Source organism: Bombina bombina, chromosome 6 (assembly GCF_027579735.1).
Source record: "Bombina bombina isolate aBomBom1 chromosome 6, aBomBom1.pri, whole genome shotgun sequence".
NCBI classification, from domain to species: Eukaryota; Metazoa; Chordata; class Amphibia; order Anura; family Bombinatoridae; genus Bombina; species Bombina bombina.
The window spans coordinates 103,480,646-103,505,249 of NC_069504.1; the positions used below are offsets into that span (position 1 = coordinate 103,480,646).

Sequence of the window (24,604 nt, forward strand, 5' to 3'; positions counted from 1 at the left end):
AAGCCTGATCCTTCATCCTCAGGAGCAGTTTCAGTTTGGAAACCATCTCCAGTCTGGAATAAATCCAAGCCTTCTATAAAGTCAAACCTGCTTCTAAGTCCACATGAAGGTGCGGCCCTCATTCCAGCTCAGCTGGTAGGGGGCAGGTTACGTTTTTTCAAAGAAATTTGGATCAATTCTGTTCACAATCTTTGGATTCAGAACATTGTTTCAGAAGGGTACAGAATTGGTTTCAAGATGAGACCTCCTGCAAAGAGATTTTTTCTTTCCCGTGTCCCAGTAAATCCAGTGAAAGCTCAAGCATTTCTGAATTGTGTTTCAGATCTAGAGTTGGCTGGAGTAATTATGCCAGTTCCAGTTCTGGAACAGGGGATGGGGTTTTATTCAAATCTCTTCATTGTACCAAAGAAGGAGAATTCCTTCAGACCTGGATCTAAAAATATTGAATCGTTATGTAAGGATACCAACATTCAAAATGGTAACTGTAAGGACTATCTTGCCTTTTGTTCAGCAAGGGCATTATATGTCCACAATAGATTTACAGGATGCATATCTGCATATTCCGATTCATCCAGATCATTATCAGTTCCTGAGATTCTCTTTTCTGGACAAGCATTACCAGTTTGTGGCTCTGCCGTTTGGCCTAGCTACAGCTCCAAGAATTTTTACAAAGGTTCTCGGTGCCCTTCTGTCTGTAATCAGAGAACAGGGTATTGTGGTATTTCCTTATTTGGACGATATCTTGGTACTTGCTCAGTCTTTACATTTAGCAGAATCTCATACGAATCGACTTGTGTTGTTTCTTCAAGATCATGGTTGGAGGATCAATTCACCAAAAAGTTCATTGATTCCTCAGACAAGGGTAACCTTCCTGGGTTTCCAGATAGATTCAGTGTCCATGACTCTGTCTTTAACAGACAAGAGACGTCTAAAATTGATTTCGGCTTGTCGAAACCTTCAGTCACAATCATTCCCTTCGGTAGCCTTATGCATGGAAATTCTAGGTCTTATGACTGCTGCATCGGACGCGATCCCCCTCGTTTTCACATGCGACCTCTTCAGCTCTGTATGTTTGAATCAATGGTGCAAGGATTACACAAAGATATCTCAATTAATATCTTTAAAACCGATTGTACGACACTCTCTAACGTGGTGGACAGATCACCATCGTTTAATTCAGGGGGCTTCTTTTGTGCTTCCGACCTGGACTGTAATTTCAACAGATGCAAGTCTCACAGGTTGGGGAGCTGTGTGGGGATCTCTGACAGCACAAGGAGTTTGGGAATCTCAGGAGGTGAGATTACCGATCAATATTTTGGAACTCCGTGCAATTTTCAGAGCTCTTCAGTTTTGGCCTCTTCTGAAGAGAGAATCGTTCATTTGTTTTCAGACAGACAATGTCACAACTGTGGCATACATCAATCATCAAGGAGGGACTTACAGTCCTCTGGCTATGAAAGAAGTATCTCGAATTCTGGTTTGGGCGGAATCCAGCTCCTGTCTAATATCTGCGGTTCATATCCCAGGTATAGACAATTGGGAAGCGGATTATCTCAGTCGCCAAACGTTGCATCCGGGCGAATGGTCTCTTCACCCAGAGGTATTTCTTCAGATTGTTCAAATGTGGGAGCTTCCAGAAATAGATCTGATGGCGTCTCATCTAAACAAGAAACTTCCCAGGTATCTGTCCAGATCCCGGGATCCTCAGGCGGAAGCAGTGGATGCATTATCACTTCCTTGGAAGTATCATCCTGCTTATATCTTTCCGCCTCTAGTTCTTCTTCCAAGAGTAATCTCCAAGATTCTGAAGGAATGCTCGTTTGTTCTGCTGGTAGCTCCGGCATGGCCTCACAGGTTTTGGTATGCGGATCTTGTCCGGATGGCCTCCTGCCATCCGTGGACTCTTCCGCTACGACCAGACCTTCTGTCGCAAGGTCCTTTTTTCCATCAGGATCTCAAATCCTTAAATTTAAAGGTATGGAGATTGAACGCTTGATTCTTGGTCAAAGAGGTTTCTCTGACTCTGTGATTAATACTATGTTACAGGCTCGTAAATCTGTATCCAGAGAGATATATTATAGAGTCTGGAAGACTTATATTTCTTGGTGTATTTCTCATCATTTTTCTTGGCATTCTTTTAGAATTCCGAGAATTTTACAGTTTCTTCAGGATGGTTTAGATAAAGGTTTATCCGCAAGTTCTTTGAAAGGACAAATCTCTGCTCTTTCTGTTCTTTTTCACAGAAAGATTGCTAATCTTCCTGATATTCATTGTTTTGTACAAGCTTTGGTTTGTATAAAACCTGTCATTAAGTCAATTTCTCCTCCTTGGAGTTTGAATTTGGTTCTGGGGGCTCTTCAAGCTCCTCCGTTTGAACCTATGCATTCATTGGACATTAAATTACTTTCTTGAAAAGTTTTGTTCCTTTTGGCAATCTCTTCTGCCAGAAGAGTTTCTGAATTATCTGCTCTTTCTTGTGAGTCTCCTTTTCTGATTTTTCATCAGGATAAGGCAGTGTTTCGAACTTCTTTTGAATTTTTACCTAAAGTTGTGAATTCTAACAACATTAGTAGAGAAATTGTGGTTCCTTCATTATGTCCTAATCCTAAGAATTCTAAGGAGAAATCATTGCATTCTTTGGATGTTGTTAGAGCTTTGAAATATTATGTTGAAGCTACTAAGTCTTTCCGAAAGACTTCTAGTTTATTTGTTTTCTTTTCCGGTTCTAGAAAAGGCCAGAAAGCTTCTGCCATTTCTTTGGCATCTTGGTTGAAATCTTTAATTCATCTTGCCTATGTTGAGTCGGGTAAAACTCCGCCTCAAAGGATTACAGCTCATTCTACTAGGTCAGTTTCTACTTCCTGGGCGTTTAGGAATGAAGCTTCGATTGATCAGATTTGCAAAGCAGCAACTTGGTCCTCTTTGCATACTTTTACTAAATTCTACCATTTTGATGTATTTTCTTCTTCTGAAGCAGTTTTTGGTAGAAAAGTACTTCAGGCAGCGGTTTCAGTTTGAATCTTCTGCTTATGTTTTTCATTAAACTTTATTTTGGGTGTGGATTATTTTCAGCAGGAATTGGCTGTCTTTATTTTATCCCTCCCTCTCTAGTGACTCTAAATTCTACCATTTTGATGTATTTTCTTCTTCTGAAGCAGTTTTTGGTAGAAAAGTACTTCAGGCAGCGGTTTCAGTTTGAATCTTCTGCTTATGTTTTTCATTAAACTTTATTTTGGGTGTGGATTATTTTCAGCAGGAATTGGCTGTCTTTATTTTATCCCTCCCTCTCTAGTGACTCTTGCGTGGAAAGAGCCACATCTTGGGTAATCATTATCCCATACGTCACTAGCTCATGGACTCTTGCTAATTACATGAAAGAAAACATAATTTATGTAAGAACTTACCTGATAAATTCATTTCTTTCATATTAGCAAGAGTCCATGAGGCCCGCCCTTTTTTTGGGGTGGTTATGATTTTTGTATAAAGCACAATTATTCCAATTCCTTATTTTATATGCTTTCGCACTTTTTTATCACCCCACTTCTTGGCTATTCGTTAAACTGAATTGTGGGTGTGGTGAGGGGTGTATTTATAGGCATTTTGAGGTTTGGGAAACTTTGCCCCTCCTGGTAGGAATGTATATCCCATACGTCACTAGCTCATGGACTCTTGCTAATATGAAAGAAATGAATTTATCAGGTAAGTTCTTACATAAATTATGTTTTTAAGCAGAGCAAGTTTGCTCTGGTTTTCTTTATGGTTTAGCTGTAGTCCATGTCAGTATCTTCAGTAGAGCAAGTGGTGGCTTTTAAACATTTGGCAACTTGTGGGGTATAAGCCCCACTGGGCCTCCCAAGTAATTTCATGCTGCCCTTGGTTGAAAGTTTGATAAGTTTATTCAGCCTTTTTTTTTCTACAGGTCCATGTGAGATAGGGAAGCCCCCCTCATACCAAGTAAGCTGTCCTGCTGCCGGACAGATTTTTGAGGTAAGTGCCTATTTCTTTCCCTGTTTTGATATAGGAGAATTTGGCACTTTGACAGTTAATTCTGTCTAAATATCAGCCTTCTAGGTTAACGGTTTATTGTATGTCAGTTTTGCAGGCACTGGGCATGTTTGGCTCAGTTTATTATGTTTTCACTTTGGTGTACACATTTTTTGTTTGTGTATTAATGGCTACCGGGAGGTTTGTTAGGCCATGCCCACAATAGGCGGGCTTATCTGAGATAGCAAGGGCATTTTTGGTGCCTTTTTAGCTGTTTTCTGTTGTTCCTGAATGTTGCAGCTCTGTTGCATAGCTCCTCAGAGGTGCTTCAGCATTCCCTCCGGTGCGGCTGTGTGGGGGTCTGGATCAGTTTCTGACTTTTTCCGGCAGCAAGGAGGTCAGGCAGGCATCTCAGCAAGCTTGCTGTGGTGTGGAGGTTGCCTGTTGTTTTTTTGTGGGGCTGTTGCTCTGTTTATATTTAAGCGTCTGTCTTTTTCAGAATTTCAGGGACTATAACAATTTGTTGCTGCAAGATTTATTGTGCAGTTTATTTAACGATTTTCTAGTTTAAAATTTAAAGGGACAGTAATTTTTTTAGTTTCATTAAAATTCGGATTTGAACTTAGATTTTTTTTATTGATTAAGGTTTTTTTCCTTTGGAATAAGATGGACCAAGAGGACCTGCAAGCCGTTGCTTGTTCTCTATGTTTAAATACTTAAGTTGAGCCTCCTTTTTGTTCCTCTTGTATTGAGAGAACATTACACTACAAGGATAGACTTTTTGATTCTGAGCCTTCATTGTCTAGGGCGAATGTTTTTCAGGAGTCTCCTGTTCAATCTAATCCGCAGCTTTCTCCTCATACGTCCCAATCTTTTGCAGTGCCCTATGTTTCATCTCAGGTTGGCTTTTCCTTGCAGGATATGGTTACCCATATATCCTCGGCAGTATCTGAGGCTTTGTCTGCTTTTCCTATGTTACAGGGGAAGCGCAAGAGGAAGTATAAGGTTTCAGATTCTGTTGCAATTGTGTCTAGTGTTTCTTCTCATAAGTCTGAGGCGGAAGATACTTCAGTAGCATCTCGGATTCTGATAGTGTAAATCCTTCTTATGAACCTTAGGTTGTTTCCTTTAGGTTTAAGCTGGAGCACCTCAGTTTGTTACTCAAGGAGGTTTTGGCTACCTTGGATGACTGAGGCATCAGTCATGGTTATTCCTAAGAAATCTAGTAAACTTAATAAGTTTTTTTGTTTCCCTTCCTCGGTGGAAGTTTTTCCTATACCAGATTGTGTTTCAGATATTATTGCACAAGAATGGGAGAAGCCTGGGATTCCTTTTTCACCTTCTCCAATATTTTAGCAAGATGTTTCCTATTGCTGATTCTATTAAGGAATCTTGGCAGATGGTTCCTAAGGTGGAGGGATCAGTTTCCACTCTGACCAAGAGGACCACTATTCCTATTGAGAACAGCTGTTCCTTTAAAGATCCTATGTATAAGAAGTTGGAAGCTTTGCTTAAAAAGATTTATGTTCTCCAGGGGCATCAATGGCAACCGGCTGCATGTATTGCTACGGTTACTAGTGCGGCGGCATATTGGTTTGATGCATTGACTGATTCTATTCAGCAAGATACTCCTCTTGAAGAAATTCAAGATAGAATCAAGGCTTTGTAAGTTGGCTTATTCCTTTATTGCAGATGCTTCTCTACAGGTCATCAAGTTGGGAGCTAAAATTTCTGGTTTTGCCATTTTAGCTCGCAGAACTTTATGGTTAAAATCCTTGTCTGCGGATGTGTCCTCCAAGTCTAAGCTTTTGTCTATTCCTTACAAGGGTAAGACCTTGTTTGTTTGGGCCAGGTTTGGCTGAGATTATTTCTGATATTACGGGAAGGAAGGGGCATTCTCTTCCTCAGGATAAAAGAAATAAACAGAAGGGTCGGCAGAATAATTTTCGTTCCTTTCATAACTTCTCTGGTAAATCTTCCTCTTCTTCCTCCAAGCAGGAACAGTCCAAGCCATCTTGGAAGTCAAATCAGTCTTGGAATAAGGGGAAGCAGTCCAGGAAGCCTGTTGCTGACTCAATATCAGCATGAAGGGTCTGCCCCCGATCTGGGAATGGATATTGTGGGGGTTAGACTCTTTCATCACTCAAGCTTGGGTTCGAGATGTTCAGGATCCCTGGGTGGTAGATATCGTGTCCCAGGGTTACAAACTGGAGTTCAATTATTTTCCTCCCAGAGGCAGGTTTATTCTCTCCAGGTTATCTGTAAATCAGATAAAAGGAGAGGCGTTCTTACGTTGTGTTCAGAATCTTTCCGACATGGGAGTGATAGTTCCTGTTCCGGTTCAGGAACAGGGTCTGGGTTTTTATTCCAATCTCTTCGTCGTTCCCAAAAAGGAGGGAACTTTCAGACCTATTTTAGATCTCAAGAGTGTAAACAAGTTTCTCTATGTTCCGTCTTTCAAGATGGAAACTATTTGTTCCTTTATTGCTTTGGTTCAGGAAGGTCAGTTCATGACCACAGTGGATCTAAAGGATGCGTATCTGCATATTCCCATTCATAGGGATCATCACAGGTTCCTAAGATTTGCATTTCTAGACATTTCTACAGACATTTTCAGTTTGTAGCTCTTCCTTTTAGTCTGGCAACAGCTCCCAGAATTTTTTCAAAGGTCCTGGGGGCATTGTTGCCGGTGCTTCGATTGAGGGGTGTTGCAGTGACTCCTTATCTAGACGACATTCTAGTTCAGGCTTCATCTTTTCAACTAGCAAACTCCCACACGGAGTTGTCTTTTCTGCGCTCCCATGGTTGGAAGGTGAATTTAGCAAGAAGTTCTTTAATTCCGGCTACAAGAGTAGTATTTTTGGGGACCATTATAGATTCTCTAGAGATGAAAATGTTTCTGACAGAAGCAAGAAAGTCAAAGATTTTCGATACGTGTCTTGCTCTTCAGTCTCTTTCTCGGTCGTCAGTGGCTCAATGCATGGAGGTTATTGGTCTGATGGTTTCAGTCATGGACATCATTCTGTATGCGGATCTATCTCCAAAGATTATTCTAGATCAGATGTCCAGAGATATCTTCCATGGTGGTTGTCTCAGGATCTTCTCTCTCAGGTAACTTACTTTTGCAGCCCTGCCTGGGTGATTGTAACCACGGATGCCAGTTTGCTGGGCTGGGTGCTGTCTGGGGTTCATTAAGGGCTCAGGGTCTATGGACTCGGGAGGAGCTGGTTCTTCCAATAAATGTTTTGGAACTGAGAGCAGTTTTCAATGCTCTTCTAGCCTGGCCTTAGCTAGCTTCAACCCAGTTTATCAGGTTTCAGTCGGACAACATAACGTCAGTGGTCTTTCAGTCTGGCATATGTGTTCCCTCCGTTTGCTCTTCTTCCTCGGGTCATTGCTCAGGTCAAACGAGAGAGGGCATCAGTGATTCTCATTGCTCCAGCGTGGCCTCGCAGAATCTGGTTTTCAGATCTGGTAAAGATGTCTTCCCTTCCACCTTGGTGTCTTCCATTAAGGAAGGACCTGCTTCTGCAGGGTCCCTTCCTTCATCCAAATCTTGTTTCTCTGAAGCTGACTGCTTGGAGATTGAACGCTTGATTCTTTCTAAGCGTGGTTTTTCTGAGTCATTGAGACTATGATTCAGTCTTGTAATCCTGTGACTAGGAAGATTTATTATAAGATTTGGTGTAAATATTTGTTTTGTTGTGAATCCAAAGGCTACTCATGGAGTAGAGTTAGGATTCCTAAGTTGTTGTTTTTTGTCTTTTCTCCAGGAGGGTTTGGAGAAAGGTTTATCTGCTAGTACCCTGAAGGGTCAAATTTCTGCTTTATCGATTTTATTGCACAAGCGCCTGGCGGATGTGCCAGATGTTCATTCTTTTTGTCAGGCCTTGGTTAGAATTCAGCCTGTGATTAAATCTGCTACTCCACCTTGGAGTCTTAATTTGGTTCTTAGAGTCCTTCAACAGGCTCCTTTTGAACCTATGCATTCTTTGGATATGGCTCCTTTTGAACCTATGCATTCTTTGGATATGGCTCCTTTTGAACCTATGCATTCTTTGGATCTTAAGATGTTATTTTGGAAGGTTTTGTTTCTGGTGGCTATTTCTTCGGCTCGAAGAGTTTCGGAGCTTTCAGCCTTACAGTATGAATCGCTTTTCTTATTTTTTACTTTGATAAGGTAGTTCTGCGTACTGCCTTGGGTTTTCTTCACAAGGTTGTTTCTGATAAGAATATTAATCAAGAGATTGTTATTCCTTCTTTGTGTCCTAATCCTTCTTCTCATAAGGAGCGTTTGTTGCACAACCTGGATGTGGTTCGTGCATTGAAATATTATTTGCAGGCGACTAAGGATTTTCGCCAGTCTTCTTCTTTATTTCTTGTCTTTTCTGGGAAGCGTAAGGGTAAGAAAGCTACGGCTACTTATTTCTTGTTGGTTGAGGAGTGTTATTCGCTTGGCATCTGAGACTGCTGGTCAGCAGCCTCCTGAGATAATCACGGCTCATTCCACGAGGGCTGTTTCATCTTCTTGGACTTTCAAAAATGGAGCTTCTGTAGATCAGCTTTGCAAGGCTGCGACTTGGTCCTTTGCATACTTTTTCAAAATTTTCTAAATTTGATACTTTTGCTTCAGTAGAGGCTTCTTTTGGGAGAAAGGTTCTTCAAGCAGTGGTGCCTTCTGTTTAGGTTAACTGTCTTGTCCCTCCCTTATCATCCGTGTCCTCTAGCTTGGGTATTGGTTCCCAACAGTAATTAAGATGATCCGTGGACTCACCGTGTTTTTAGAAAGATAACATAATTCTTACCTGATAAATTTATTTATTTCTTGACACGGTGAATCCACGGCCCGCCCTGTTTTTCAGACAGTTTGCTTTTCTATAAACTTCAGGCACCTCTGCTCCTTAGATTACTTCTTTTCTCCTTTCCCTTTGGTCGAATGACTGGGGATTGTGGGTAGGGGGAGTGGTATTTAACAGCTTTTGCTGTGATACTCTTTGCCTCCTCCTGCTGGTCAGGAGTGATAATCCCATCAGTAATTAAGATGATCCTTGGACTCACCGTGTCAATAAATAAATAAATTTATCAGGTAAGAATAAATTATGTTTTTTCTAAGTAAGGCTGGACTCCATCTCTTTGGATTAAACTGTATTTAGTAGTTGGCAAGCCCTGGACTCTGTTCCTCTGACTGGTGGGTGTTTCCCTTAAAGATATAATTGCTATAAAATTGAAGCCTTTCTCATATTTAGAGCAAGATTTTTATCTGCATGATCAAATCTTCTTTTTTATGTTTAATACTTTTTATTTGCTTGTGGACTTGTTAAAGGGTAGGCTAATTTATAGTATTTCTGATGAATACACCAAATAGCAAAAAATCTTTGTCTATTAAACTGCATGCAAGTCATTGTTTATAAGTTCTGCACTCAAATACTTGGTACACTGTCCCAAAACCCCAAGATTTAGATTTATCTATTAGTGTCTACCAATTAGTAACTTGAAGATAAAAATGCATTTTTATATATATTTTTTTCTTTTATTCTATGTATGCTCGTTCCCAAAAATAGCTCAGCAAAAATTAACAAATCACAGGAATAAAATACTGAAAACTGTCGTCCTTTTTAGAAGCTTTTAAATAAAATATTGCAGATGTTTGCTCTCACCCACTTCTAAAATTTACTAAGATACACCAGTATATTAAACCCTTACACAAACCACAATAAAAATATATGCAATTTGCATCTGTCTGTCATTATAAACATCTAACATCTTGGATATTTCTTGATTGCAGATGGACTTAATTTGCCTCATATTGGAGGTTGTGTGGAAGAAGTATAATATAGAGAGAGGGGCATTTTGTTTGTAAGTGGTTTTATTATTACTCATGTACTCTTCTTATGGAATAAAAGATTAAACGCAAACTGTAATTCCAGTGCAGTGGTGGTTCTATGGGGGTGTTGGGGTTATTATGCACCTCCAAAAATTCATGTAGCACCCCTGTTGAGTTGCAAATGACTCCATATATTCTGTTCACCACTATTGTTAGTCCTCCAAATATTAAATTCTAGAACTGCCACTGTTAGTGTTTTATCACCTCTTAGGGACATTTAGAGGCAGGTATTTTACAGGGTTATGCTTGTGAAGACCACCGTGTGTATCAATTCTCACAAGTGGAAAACCCACAACTGTCAGTGTTAAATCATAGGGAAATGAAGCAAGATAAATAACATATTGCAATTCATATAATTACTAATATTGCATTTTATATATTTATTAAATTGCCATAAAACATAAATGAGCATATTGTAGAAGGATCAACTGAAATAAAACAATGTGTGAAAACAAAGTGCAAAAAAAGCTTATAAGTATTTTAATAAAATTTCCAAAAATCTGCAAAATTACTTACTTTAGTGTTGCCAAGTGTAGCTTGCTCAACCCCCCTTATCAGTGTCCTACTCCAAACCTTGTGCTATCATATAACAAAGTGTGCATGTGAGGATAATTACTTATGCAAGCAAGGGGGGGTTGAGGAGGGACAGCAGGTACTATTGTTTGTTGCCAAGTGACTTGCTCATTTCCATGGGGATAATGTCACATGCTTTGTGAAAGCTTAAGCATTTTAATGTGCATTGCTTTAGTCAGGTGCAATGTGACTGCTTCCTGCTGTGCACATGCATGAGTGCATTTTGCAGAAGCTATGGCTATAGAACCGGGGGGGGGGGGGGGGGGGGGGGGGGGGGGACTTGTTGCAGACAAAACTATGCCTTAATTAGTTAATGGGGTTAAAACAGAAACCGTTTTGCAGGTAAGCTTTGGCTGCATTATATATTTAGAAAATTATGTTCATACGATTTTATGTCCCTTTCAAGAGAAGCACTTATCTACGTTAAACTTTATTGATTTTCACTATACATAACATATTTTTATTGAGCCAATAAAGTCCCACTCCCCAGCAAAACCCTATGTGTTGTGTTTATTACTTTTTTTTTAAAAACAATGATTGGGAGCTTTTGACCTTGCAAGACAACTGTGCAAGCGATTCATTTTAAAATGAAGGGACTTGGAAGTTTGTGGCAAGTAAGGGAGCTGATATTGATGTATTTGAACAGCCCCTCCCCACCCAGTTCTCTTCACTTCCTGGTTTCACCCCCACTGTGGTGTCACCATGTTGCCTTGGGAGTGCCGCCCATTATATAACTGTATACTGTACACTTTTTACCCCCAGTAATATGGGGGATCTCAGAACAGCAATCTCCCTTCAGGACATGAATGGGCAGGCAGATCTGCATGATGATCCATTCTTGTCCTTTGCATGGAAGTGATAACAAATCAACATGTGTGCATTTATCCCTTTCATATAATTTATGGTAAATTTTTGATACAAGTATTGTGTTTCTGACAATATTATTATTTTTGTGTTTGAAAAGAATTTAATTGTGAAGTATGAATTGCATTAGATCTGCATAAGAAATATTTTTGCTAAAATGTCCAGCTACTGTTAAGGTTTTGTGTTTCAGATAAATGACTGACATTTTGTTTATCTCACTGCTTCATGTAGTACCGGGAAAGGAACTCCACCTGAGTACTTTGCCTTTCATGTCATGTGTCGCATTTCAGAAGTCACGAGCAAACTGTGCATGCTGTTACCCCCTGGTAAGATGCTTTCAAAATAATGTTTAATTACTATTATTATGCCATTAGAATAAATATTATACTTATATTAACAGTAGCAACTAATTTTGCCTTTTTCCTATGTCTGCACTCCCTGCTTTCCCAGCCCCTTTCAGTGGGTGTCTCAGCCTAACCTAGTCAAAAGTGCTAAACTGGTATTTTTATAAAAGGTTATATACTGGATTTTTATATCAGTATCTGTGCTAGGGCTCGGCGACATGAGCAAATGATTTCTCCTACATTGGTGTATCCGGTCCACGGCTTCATCCTTACTTGTGGGATATTCTCAATCCCTACAGGAAGTGGCAAAGAGAGCACACAGCAGAGCTGTCCATATAGCTCCCCTCAGGGTCCGCCCCCCCAGTCATTCTCTTTGCCGCTCTAACTAGTAGCATCTCCACGGGGGTGGTAAAGAGTATGTGGTGTTTAGTTGTAGTTTTTTATTCTTCTATCAGAAAAGACTCCAGAGAGGCTTATTTCCTACTAAAATAATCCCTAAGGAAGGTAAAGGCCACAGTGGAAGCTGTGGCATAGTACTGTAGTGTTTTTAACAGGTTAATTGCTGTTATTAGCTACGGTTTGGGCATTAAGGGGTTAATTGAAAATTTGTGTGCAATCCTTTCAAAGCATTAAGACACTGTGGTGAAAATTTCATTAAAATCGGATGTTTATTTGATGGTTTTTTGATGTTTTAGTAATAAAGTGTGCACTTTTATTATTTAAAGACACAGTAACGTTTTTGTCAAAAATAATTTTTATTGCATTGAAGCTCTGTTTAAGTCTGTCAAACATGTCTGACCCTTCAGATAACCTATGTTCTGTATGTTCAAAGGCCAAGGTGGTTCCCCCATTAAATTTATGTGTGAAGTGTGCCATAGCGTCCAAACAGCTTAAGGACAGTACAATCACGCTTAAAGATATAGCCCAAGATGATTCTTTAGCTGAAGCTAGTGAGGATAGCTCACTACCCTCTCCTTCTGTGTCAACACCAGCTATGCCCGCGCAAGCGATGCCCAGTACATCTAGCGCGCCAATTGCTATTACTATGCAACAGTTAGCAGCAGTAATGGATCATTCTCTCGCAGCATTTTTATCCAAACTGCCAGCTTTTCCTAGGAAGCGTGATTGCTCAGTTTTAAATACAGAAAATGAGCAAGCAGACGCAGAGGATAATTTATCTGTAGTGCCCTCACATCAATCTTAGCGGTGAGGGAGGGCCTGTCTGAGGGAGAAATTTCTGACACAGGAAAAGTTTCTCAGCAGGCAGAGCCTGATACCTTAGAATTTAAATTTAAGCTAGAACACCTACGCGCTCTACTTAAGGAGGTCCTAGCTACTCTTGATGATTGTGACCCTTTGGTGGTCCCAGAAAAATTGTGTAAAATGGATAAATTCTTAGAGGTCCCAGTACACACTGATGCGTTTCCGATACCTAAGAGGGTGGCGGATATCGTGACTAAGGAGTGGGAGAAGCCAGGTGTACATTTTGTTCCCCCTCCTATATTTAAGAAAATGTTCTCCATTGTTGACCCCAGAAGGGACGCGTGGCAGACGGTCCCTAAGGTAGAGGGGGCAGTTTCAACGCTAGCTAAGCGCACAACTATACCAATAGAAGACAGTTGCGCTTTCAAAGATCCTATGGATAAAAAATTAGAAGGTTTACTTAAGAAAATTTTTGTTCAACAAGGTTTTCTTCTTCAACCAATTTCTTGCATTATTCCTGTAACCACTGCAGCTGCTTTTTGGTTTGAGGAATTAGAAAACTCGCTCCAGAAGGAGACTTCTTATGATGAAGTCATGGATAGAATTCACGCCCTGAAGTTGGCTAATTCTTTCATTACAGATGCCGCTTTTCAGTTAGCTAAATTAGCGGCAAAAAATTCTGGTTTCGCAATAGTGGCGCGTAGAGCGCTTTGGCTAAAATCGTGGTCGGCGGATGTGTCGTCCAAAACAAGATATCACTGAGAGAAAGGGCCATGCCCTTCCACAGGATAGACCTTTCAAAGCTAAAAATAAGTCTAATTTTCGTTCCATTCGCAATTTCAGGAACGGACCGGCTTCTACCTCTACAGCCACTAGGCAAGAGGGTAATGCACCCCAGCCCAAACCAGCATGGAAACCATTGCAAGACTGGAACAAGGGTAAACAGGCCAAAAAGCCTGCTGCTGCTACCAAGACAGCATGAAGGGGTAGCCCCCGATCTGGGATCGGATCTAGTAGGGGGCAGACTTTCTCTCTTTGCTCAGGCCTGGGCAAGAGATGTTCCGGACCCCTGGGCACTAGAAATTGTCTCTCAGGGGTATCTTCTAGAATTCAAGGACCTTCCTCCAAGGGGAAGGTTCCACATGTCTCGCTTATATTTAGACCAGATAAAGAGACAGGCATTCTTACATTGCGTAGAAGACCTTTTAAAAATGGGAGTGATAAACCCAGTTCCAACAGCAGAACAAGGACTGGGATTTTACTCAAACCTGTTTGTAGTTCCCAAAAAGGAAGGAACTTTCAGGCCAATTCTGGATTTAAAGATCCTAAACAAATTCCTCAGAGGTCCATCATTCAAAATGGAAACCATTCGGACAAGCATTACCAGTTTGTGGCTCTTCCCTTCGGATTGGCCACTGCTCCCACAAAGGTGCTAGGGTCCCTTCTAGCGGTGCTAAGGCCAAGGGGCATTGCAGTAGCACCTTACCTAGACGACATTTTAATACAGGCGTCGTCCTTTCACAAAGCAAGGGCTCATACGGACATTGTTCTAGCCTTTCTAAGGTCTCACAGGTGGAAGGTGAACATAGAAAAAAGTTCTCTGTCCCCATTCACAAGGGTTCCCTTCCTGGGAACAATAATAGACTTGGTAGAAATGAAAATCTTTCTGACAGAGGTCAGGAAATTAAAACTTTTGAACACTTGTCGAGTTCTTCAATCCATTCCTCAACCCTCCATAGCTCAGTGCATGGAGATAATAGGACTAATGGTTGCGGCAATGGACGTGGTTCCTTTTGCTCGAATTCATTTAAGACCATTGCAACTGTGCATGCTCAAACAATGGAATGGGGATTATGCAGATTTGTCTCCCCAGATTCAAGCAAACCAGAGACTCACTCCTCTGGTGGTTGTCTCACTATCACCTGTCTCAGGGAATGAGTTTCCGAAGACCGGAGTGGATCATTGTCACGACCGATGCCAGCCTCTTAGGCTGGGGCGCGGTCTGCAAGTCCCTGAAGGCTCAGGGTCTATGGTCTCTTCTCCCGATAAACATTTTGGAATTGAGAGCGATATTCAATGTGCTCCAGGCATGGCCTCAACTAGCGGAGGCCAAATTCATCAGATTTCAGTCGGACAACATGACGACTGTAGCGTACATCAATCATCAGGGGGGAACAAAGAGTTCCCTGGCGATGAGGGAGGTATCCAAGATCATCAAATGGGCAGAGGATCACTCCTGCCATCTATCAGCAATTCACATCCCAGGAGTGGACAACTGGGAAGCGGATTATCTGAGTTGTCAGACTTTCCATCCGGGGGAGTGGGAACTCCACCCAGAGGTTTTTGCTCATCTGACCCAGCTATGGGCATTCCAGATCTGGATCTGATGGCGTCACGTCAGAACTCCAAACTTACACGTTACGGGTCCAGGTCCAGGGATCCCAAGGCGACATTGGTAGATTCCTTAGTAGCGCCTTGGTCGTTCAATCTAGCTTATGGCTTTCCACCATTTCCCCTTCTCCCCCGGCTAGTAGCCAGGATCAAACAGGAGAAGGCTTCGGTAATTCTGATAGCTCCTGCGTGGCCACGCAGGACTTGGTATGCAGACCTGGTGAATATGTCATCGGTTCCACCATGGAAGCTGCCTTTGAGGCAGGACCTTCTAATTCAAGGTCCATTCGAACATCCAAACCTAGTTTCTCTGCAACTGACTGCTTGTAGATTGAACGCTTGATTCTAGCTAAACGTGGGTTTTCGGAATCAGTTATAGATACTCTGATCCAGGCTAGAAAGCCTGTCACCAGGAAAATTTACCATAAGATATGGCGGAAATATCTTTGCTGGTGCCAATCCAAGGGTTACTCATGGAGTAAAATTAGGATTCCAAGGATACTTTCTTTTCTCCAAGAAGGATTGGAGAAAGGTCTGTCAGCTAGTTCATTAAAGGGACAGATATCTGCTCTGTCTGTTTTGTTACACAAGCGTCTGGCAGCCATGCCAGATATTCAGGCGTTTGTACAGGCTTTAGTCAGTATCAAGCCTGTCTACAGACCTGTGGCTCCTCCATGGAGTCTAAATTTAGTTCTTTCAGTTCTTCAAGGGGTTCCATTTGAACCTCTACATTCCATGGTGTTTCATACAGATAAGGTCGTTTTACGTACCAAACTTGGTTTTCTTCCAAAAGTGGTTTCCAATAAGAATATCAACCAGGAAATAGTTGTTCCTTCTCTGTGTCCTAATCCAGTTTCTAACAAGGAACGTCTGTTACACAATCTTGATGTGGTTCGTGCTTTAAAGTTTTATCTAAAAGCAACTAAAGACTTCAGACAAACATCGTCCTTGTTTGTCGTCTATTCTGGCAAGAGGAGAGGTCAAAAGGCGACTGCGACCTTTGTCTTTCTGGCTGAAAAGCATCATCCGGTTGGCTTATGAAACTGCTGGAAGGCAGCCTCCTGAACGAATTACAGCTCACTCTACTAGAGCTGTGGCTTCCACATGGGCTTTCAAGAATGAGGCTTCTGTTGAACAGATTTGTAAGGCAGCGACTTGGTCTTCACTGCATACATTTGCCAAATTTTACAAATTCGATACTTTTGCTTCTTCGGAGGCTATTTTTGGGAGAAAGGTTTTGCAAGCAGTGGTGCCTTCCGTTTAGGTTACCTGACTTGTTCCCTCCCTTCATCCGTGTCCTAAAGCTTTGGTATTGGTTCCCACAAGTAAGGATGAAGCCGTGGACCGGATACACCAATGTAGGAGAAAACAGAATTTGTTAACCTGATAAATTTCTTTCTCCTACGGTGTATCCGGTCCACGGCCCGCCCTGGCATTTTGGTCAGGTTTTAATTTATTTTTTGTAAACTAAAGTCACCACTGCACCCTATGGTTCTCCTTTTTCTCCTAACCGTCGGTCGAATGACTGGGGAGGCGGTGCCTGAGGGGAGCTATATGGACAGCTCTGCTGTGTGCTCTCTTTGCCACTTCCTGTAGGGATTGAGAATATCCCACAAGTAAGGATGAAGCCGTGGACCGGATACACCGTAGGAGAAAGAAATTTATCAGGTAAACATAAATTCTGTTTTTCTTATAAATGACTATAACACCTTCATTTTGCATTATAAAGTTTAACACTACAGAATCTTAATGTACATGTTTCTCAATGTCCAATACACTCTTGGAGCATAAAAATACAAACCACAAAATAGTTAAAATAAAATTTGCTGCATGTGATGTGATTTAAATAGTAGCTAGCCACTAGCCAGTTATTAGGTCTTATGACACACAACATTGTCATGTTTTCTTGGACAGTCATTCTAACTGTGGACAGTGGTATGATTAACAAATGAAGCAGTATAAGCCACATACACACACAATTATATATATATATATATATATATATATATATATATATAAACACACGCCACAAATATATATATATATATATATATATACACACATATATAATATACAATCACATACACAGTTGCACACAGATATATATATATATATACTGTGCGTGTGTATATGTATATATATATGTATATATATATATATATATATGTGTATATATATATATATATATATATATATATATATATATTTTTTTTCTTCTTCTTTTTTAAACATTTTAATTTGACTGAAAATGAGCCCTGCTCCTGTCCAGGAATCCTTTACAGGCATATAGCAGTAGGGGTGGGGGGCTGCTCCTTTTAGAAATACTGTGCCTTGCTGATATAAAAAACATTGTAGATGCAGTTAAGTTAACCCAACAGCAGAGTGGACTGCAGTTTTAGCCTTTTTGGGAGCCGTGGGGTTAGCTGCATCTGCTATGTATTTGAGCCGTTTCTCAGAGGAGCAGGAGATTGTGTGAGAGGTTCCATAATGTTTACATACCCTAAGTTTCAGACTACAGACGTCCCTAGGGGGAAATATAAGTAAGTGGCTTTCTCTCCTGTTCATTCCTGCATGGGCTTTGCTTTTAGTCTTCTAGATTGATCGGCTGCTACTGAGAACAGAAAGTGAAAGTAAAACAGCCATTTTACAAATGTGTGCTAAAAGCAACCACTAGATGGAGCTGGTTTGCAAGAAATCACAAACAAATCAATGCATTACAGCCACTTTTGAGGATTTTTTTTATTTAGGAAAAAATCGTGACTCTCACGGTTTTAAAATCGCGGCAATTAATCACGGTTTTACATTGCATATGCGATAAATCGTGCAGCCCTAATCTGTGCATATTATTCTTTATAGTAATGTCTGTTGCATGCAGTTATATGAAAATTGGTGTACACTGTCCCTTTAAGTGCAAGTCTCTGGCCCGCTTCAGTCAGGCAGGAAGATTTATAAAAATGGATCACCAGACACTCTGTCTAAACTTTTATGTTCCATTAAATATGTACCATATGATGACAAATGCATTCCTGAAGACATCCTGTTCTACCTTGAAAAAAAAAAATCTGTCCATTTCCTGACATCCATATCTATGTATTTTTAGCATTTTGTCCTAATAAGCAGCTGTAGGATGTTTACCTGGTCCTAGACTATCACTATACATTTATGGTAGAGAGGATTTCTCTCAGAAAACTATTATTATAGCATATAAAGGGACATAATGCCCAGGGCCGGTTCTTGTGTAAGGCAGGGTAGGTAGCCGCCTTAGGGCTCTCCCAGCAGGGGGGGCGCCGAGAGCGGTGCCGACTGCTGAGGTGGATCATCTCCCGCCCTGAAGTGTGATGAGAGACAGTGGGACAGGAACTTATTAAAATGTATTATCGCCTGGGGCTGGCTGGCTGCAACAGTGCAATTTACTTATTCCTACAGTAACAGTCAGACCTGACCTACATGACGATTGATTATCTGGCTAAATCAATGGCGCTTAATTGGCTGGCTTAGATGATGCCGGCCCGGCTATTGCTATAGCCTTCCTATGGGAATGTGGGCGCACGTGTGGTAACACTGACAGTGGGAGGCGGAGCTACCTTTAACAGCTGCGCTGTCTGAGAGGGAAATTGTGCGGAAGCCTAGCTCCACTGTCCACATGACTGAGATTTACACTGCACCTCTCTCTGAAAATGAGGCATGTGAGAGGTGAGTGATGATGCCCACGGTTCACCTAGCAAGACGGAGACGGCTGTTATGGCCAGACGGTGACCGCAGACGAGTACTGAAGAGTAAGGTAGGAATTGTGGTGCAGTGCATGGTCGGTGCAGTGCTCGTGGGTGGTGACAGTCTTTGACAACAGTGAAGTCAGTTGTGTTGTGAGGACAGGTGGAGTTGACAACTGTGAGTCTGGGTGCAGAACTCTGTGCTAGTGGCAAGTAAGGATTTACTGTATTCAGGACTTATTTAATCAAACTGAGAGGAGAGCTAACCAGCTAAAGAGTTATGTGATCCTACTTTCTGCAGAATCACATAACTATTTAGCTGGATAGCTGTCAGTTTGATCAAAGTGCTTCACTTCACCATTTAATATTATAGATCTAGCCCTCAATACAGATTTTTGATGCACACAAAAGTAGAAATGAAATGTTAAAAGTACAACTTCTTTTCATTTCTCCTTTTTTTATCATTTTTTTAAAGTAATGATTACAATTACTTATTGGCTTTATACAAGCCCACCCTTCCCCTGTGTATATCTGTACATTTTTGTGTGGTTCTATGTGTGTTATACATACATACACACACACACATACATACATACACACACACACACACACACACATACATACATACACTATTCACACACGCGCACCATTGCACACACACAAATGTACCCACACACTTACATACAAACACATGCACAGATAGACAGGCATATGCACATGCAAACACACAAATACATATACTACTCACACACTGGCACACACACGCAAACACCCAAATGGGAAATTATTTTCTTTAAAATTATAGGGGGGGGGGGCAGCAAAATTTATCCTCGCCTGTGTGGCCAAAAATCCTAGCTCCAGCCCTGATTATGCCTTTCAATTATAAACCACCTTATGAAAGTTAGAAAGTTTTTACATTTATATAACATACATATATAGTTTAAACAATAGCCTTAGGTTGTTTTTTTGGAAATACCACATTTTCCACTGACATATTTTTCCAGACCTATCCATTTTTATGAAAGGTACCTTTATGGTTCTTACATGAGATACTAATACGAAGGCTGAGACTAGTGGTAAAAATGATTTCTTTTGCAAGATGTACCGAGTCCACGGATTCATCCTAACTTGTGGGATATTGTCCTTCCTGACAGGAAGTAGCAAAGAGAACACCTCAGCAGAGCTGTCTATATAGCTCCCCCATTAACTCCACCCCCCCAGTCATTCTCATTGCTGGCTCTAAGCAGGAAGGGTAAAGAGAAGAGGTGTTAAAACTGTTAGTTTTATTTTATCTTCAATCAAGTGTTTGTTATTTTTAAATGGTACCGGTGTTGTACTATTTACTCACAGGCAGGACATAGATGAAGATTTCTGCCTGGAGGATGATGATCTTAGCATTTGTAACTAAGGTCCACTGCTGTTCCCACATGAGCTGAGGAGTACAGGAAAACTTCAATGTGAGGAACGATTTCTTGCTATACAGCAATGAGGTATGTTCAGTCATATTTCTTTCATGTAATTAGCAAGAGTCCATGAGCTAGTGACGTATGGGATATACATTCCTACCAGGAGGGGCAAAGTTTCCCAAACCTCAAAATGCCTATAAATACACCCCTCACCACACCCACAATTCAGTTTTACAAACTTTGCCTCCTATGGAGGTGGTGAAGTAAGTTTGTGCAAGATTCTACGTTGATATGCGCTCCGCAGCAAGTTGGAGCCCGGTTTTCCTCTCAGCGTGCAGTGAATGTCAGAGGGATGTGAGGAGAGTATTGCCTATTTGAATGCAGTGATCTCCTTCTACGGGGTCTATTTCATAGGTTCTCTGTTATCGGTCGTAGAGATTCATCTCTTACCTCCCTTTTCAGATCGACGATATACTCTTATTTATATACCATTACCTCTGCTGATTTTCGTTTCAGTACTGGTTTGGCTTTCTAAAAACATGTAGATGAGTGTCCTGGGGTAAGTAAATCTTATTTTCTGTGACACTCTAAGCTATGGTTGGGCACTTTATTTATAAAGTTCTAAATATATGTATTCAAACATTTATTTGCCTTGACTCAGGATGTTCAACATTCCTTATTTTCAGACAGTCAGTTTCATATTTGGGATAATGCATTTAAATCTATCATTTTTTCTTACCTTAAAAATTTGACTTTTTTTCCCTGTGGGCTGTTAGGCTCGCGGGGGCTGAAAATGCTTCATTTTATTGCGTCATTCTTGGCGCTGACTTTTTTGGCGCAAAAAATCTTTTCTGTTTCCGGCGTCATACGTGTCACCGGAAGTTGCGTCATTTTTTGACGTCCTTTTGCGCCAAAAATGTCGGCGTTCCCGATGTGGCGTCGCTTTTGTCTCCACATTATTTCAGTCTCATTTTTTCTTTGCTTCTGGTTACTAGAAGCTTGTTTATTGGCATTTTTTCCCATTCCTGAAACTGTCATTTAAGGAATTTGATCAATTTTGCTTTATATGTTGTTTTTTCTCTTACATATTGCAAGATGTCTCACGTTGCATATGAGTCAGAAGATACTTCAGGAAAATCGCTGTCTAGTGCTGGAACTACCAAAGCTAAGTGTATCTGCTGTAAACTTTTGGTAGCTATTCCTCCGGCTGTTGTTTGTATTAATTGTCATGACAAACTTGTTAAAGCAGATAATATTTCCTTTAGTAATGTACCATTGCCTGTTGCAGTTCCTTCAACATCTAAGGTGCAGAATGTTCCTGATAACATAAGAGATTTTGTTTCTGAATCCATCAAGAAGGCTATGTCTGTTATTTCTCCTTCTAGTAAACGTAAAAAATCTTTTAAAACTTCTCTCTCTACAGATGAATTTTTAAATGAACATCATCATTCTGATTCTGATGACTCTTCTGGTTCAGAGGATTCTGTCTCAGAGATTGATGCTGATAAATCTTCATATTTATTTAAAATGGAATTTATTCGTTCTTTACTTAAAGAAGTACTAATTGCTTTAGAAATAGAGGATTCTGGTCCTCTTGATACTAATTCTAAATGTTTAGATAAGGTATTGAAATCTCCTGTGGTTATTCCAGAAGTTTTTCCTGTTCCTAATGCTATTTCTGAAGTAATTTCCAGAGAATGGGATAAATTGGGTAATTCATTTACTCCTTCTAAACGTTTTAAGCAATTATATCCTGTGCCGTCTGACAGATTAGAATTTTGGGACAAAATCCCTAAAGTCGATGGGGCTATTTCTACCCTTGCTAAACGTACTACTATTCCTACGTTGGATGGTACTTCGTTTAAAGATCCTTTAGATAGGAAAATTGAATCCTTTCTAAGAAAAGCTTATCTGTGTTCAGGTAATCTTCTTAGACCTGCTATATCATTGGCTGATGTTGCTGCAGCTTCAACTTTTTGGTTGGAGACTTTAGCGCAACAAGTAACAGATCATGATTCTCATAATATTATTATTCTTCTTCAGCATGCTAATAATTTTATCTGTGATGCCATCTTTGATATTATCAGAGTTGATGTCAGGTTTATGTCTCTAGCTATTCTAGCTAGAAGAGCTTTATGGCTTAAAACTTGGAATGCTGATATGGCTTCTAAATCAACTCTACTTTCCATTTCTTTCCAGGGTAGCAAATTATTTGGTTCTCAGTTGGATTCTATTATCTCAACTGTTACTGGTGGGAAAGGAACTTTTTTACCACAGGGTAAAAAATCTAAGGGTAAAAACAGGGCTAATAATCGTTTTTGTTCCTTTCGTTTCAACAAAGAACAAAAGCCTGATCCTTCATCCTCAGGAGCAGTTTCAGTTTGGAAACCATCTCCAGTCTGGAATAAATCCAAGCCTTCTAGAAAGGCAAAGCCTGCTTCTAAGTCCACATGAAGGTGCGACCCTCATTCCAGCTCAGCTGGTAGGGGGCAGGTTACGTTTTTTCAAAGAAATTTGGATCAATTCTGTTCACAATTTTTGGATTCAGAACATTGTTTCAGAAGGGTACAGAATTGGTTTCAAGATGAAACCTCCTGCAAAGAGATTTTTTCTTTCCCGTGTCCCAGTAAATCCAGTGAAAGCTCAAGCATTTCTGAATTGTGTTTCAGATCTAGAGTTGACTGGAGTAATTATGCCAGTTCCAGTTCTGGAACAGGGGATGGGGTTTTATTCAAATCTCTTCATTGTACCAAAGAAGGAGAATTCCTTCAGACCAGTTCTGGATCTAAAAATATTGAATCGTTATGTAAGGATACCAACATTCAAAATGGTAACTGTAAGGACTATCTTGCCTTTTGTTCAGCAAGGGCATTATATGTCCACAATAGATTTACAGGATGCATATCTGCATATTCCGATTCATCCAGATCATTATCAGTTCCTGAGATTCTCTTTTCTGGACAAGCATTACCAGTTTGTGGCTCTGCCGTTTGGCCTAGCTACAGCTCCAAGAATTTTTACAAAGGTTCTCGGTGCCCTTCTGTCTGTAATCAGAGAACAGGGTATTGTGGTATTTCCTTATTTGGACGATATCTTGGTACTTGCTCAGTCTTTACATTTAGCAGAATCTCATACGAATCGACTTGTGTTGTTTCTTCAAGATCATGGTTGGAGGATCAATTCACCAAAAAGTTCATTGATTCCTCAGACAAGGGTAACCTTTCTGGGTTTCCAGATAGATTCAGTGTCCATGACTCTGTCTTTAACAGACAAGAGACGTCTAAAATTGATTTCAGCTTGTCGAAACCTTCAGTCACAATCATTCCCTTCGGAAGCCTTATGCATGGAAATTCTAGGTCTTATGACTGCTGCATCGGACGCGATCCCCTTTGCTCGTTGTCACATGCGACCTCTTCAGCTCTGTATGCTGAATCAATGGTGCAAGGATTACACAAAGATATCTCAATTAATATCTTTAAAACAGATTGTACGACACTCTCTAACGTGGTGGACAGATCACCATCGTTTGATTCAGGGGGCTTCTTTTGTGCTTCCGACCTGGACTGTAATTTCAACAGATGCAAGTCTCACAGGTTGGGGAGCTGTGTGGGGATCTCTGACAGCACAAGGAGTTTGGGAATCTCAGGAGGTGAGATTACCGATCAATATTTTGGAACTCCGTGCAATTTTCAGAGCTCTTCAGTTTTGGCCTCTTCTGAAGAGAGAATCGTTAATTTGTTTTCAGACAGACAATGTCACTACTGTGGCATACATCAATCATCAAGGAGGGACTCACAGTCCTCTGGCTATGAAAGAAGTATCTCGAATTCTGGTTTGGGCGGAATCCAGCTCCTGTCTAATATCTGCGGTTCATATCCCAGGTATAGACAATTGGGAAGCGGATTATCTCAGTCGCCAAACGTTGCATCCGGGCGAATGGTCTCTTCACCCAGAGGTATTTCTTCAGATTGTTCAAATGTGGGAGCTTCCAGAAATAGATCTGATGGCGTCTAATCTAAACAAGAAACTTCCCAGGTATCTGTCCAGATCCCGGGATCCTCAGGCGGAAGCAATGGATGCATTATCACTTCCTTGGAAGTATCATCCTGCTTATATCTTTCCGCCTCTAGTTCTTCTTCCAAGAGTAATCTCCAAGATTCTGAAGGAATGCTCGTTTGTTCTGCTGGTAGCTCCGGCATGGCCTCACAGGTTTTGGTATGCAGATCTTGTCCGGATGGCCTCTTG

The 24,604-nt window shown here is 40.8% G+C and overlaps 1 protein-coding gene across 1 annotated transcript in view; it reads left to right on the plus strand.

Moving 5' to 3' along the window:
• Positions 1-24,604, plus strand: part of GSAP (gamma-secretase activating protein) — a 422,579-nt gene that overhangs the window by 280,427 nt on the left and 117,548 nt on the right. The window contains exons 17-18 of the mRNA XM_053719170.1: positions 9,770-9,840; positions 11,537-11,631. Of these exons, the coding sequence (XP_053575145.1) occupies positions 9,770-9,840; positions 11,537-11,631 (166 nt within the window). The remainder of the gene's footprint in view (positions 1-9,769; positions 9,841-11,536; positions 11,632-24,604) is intronic.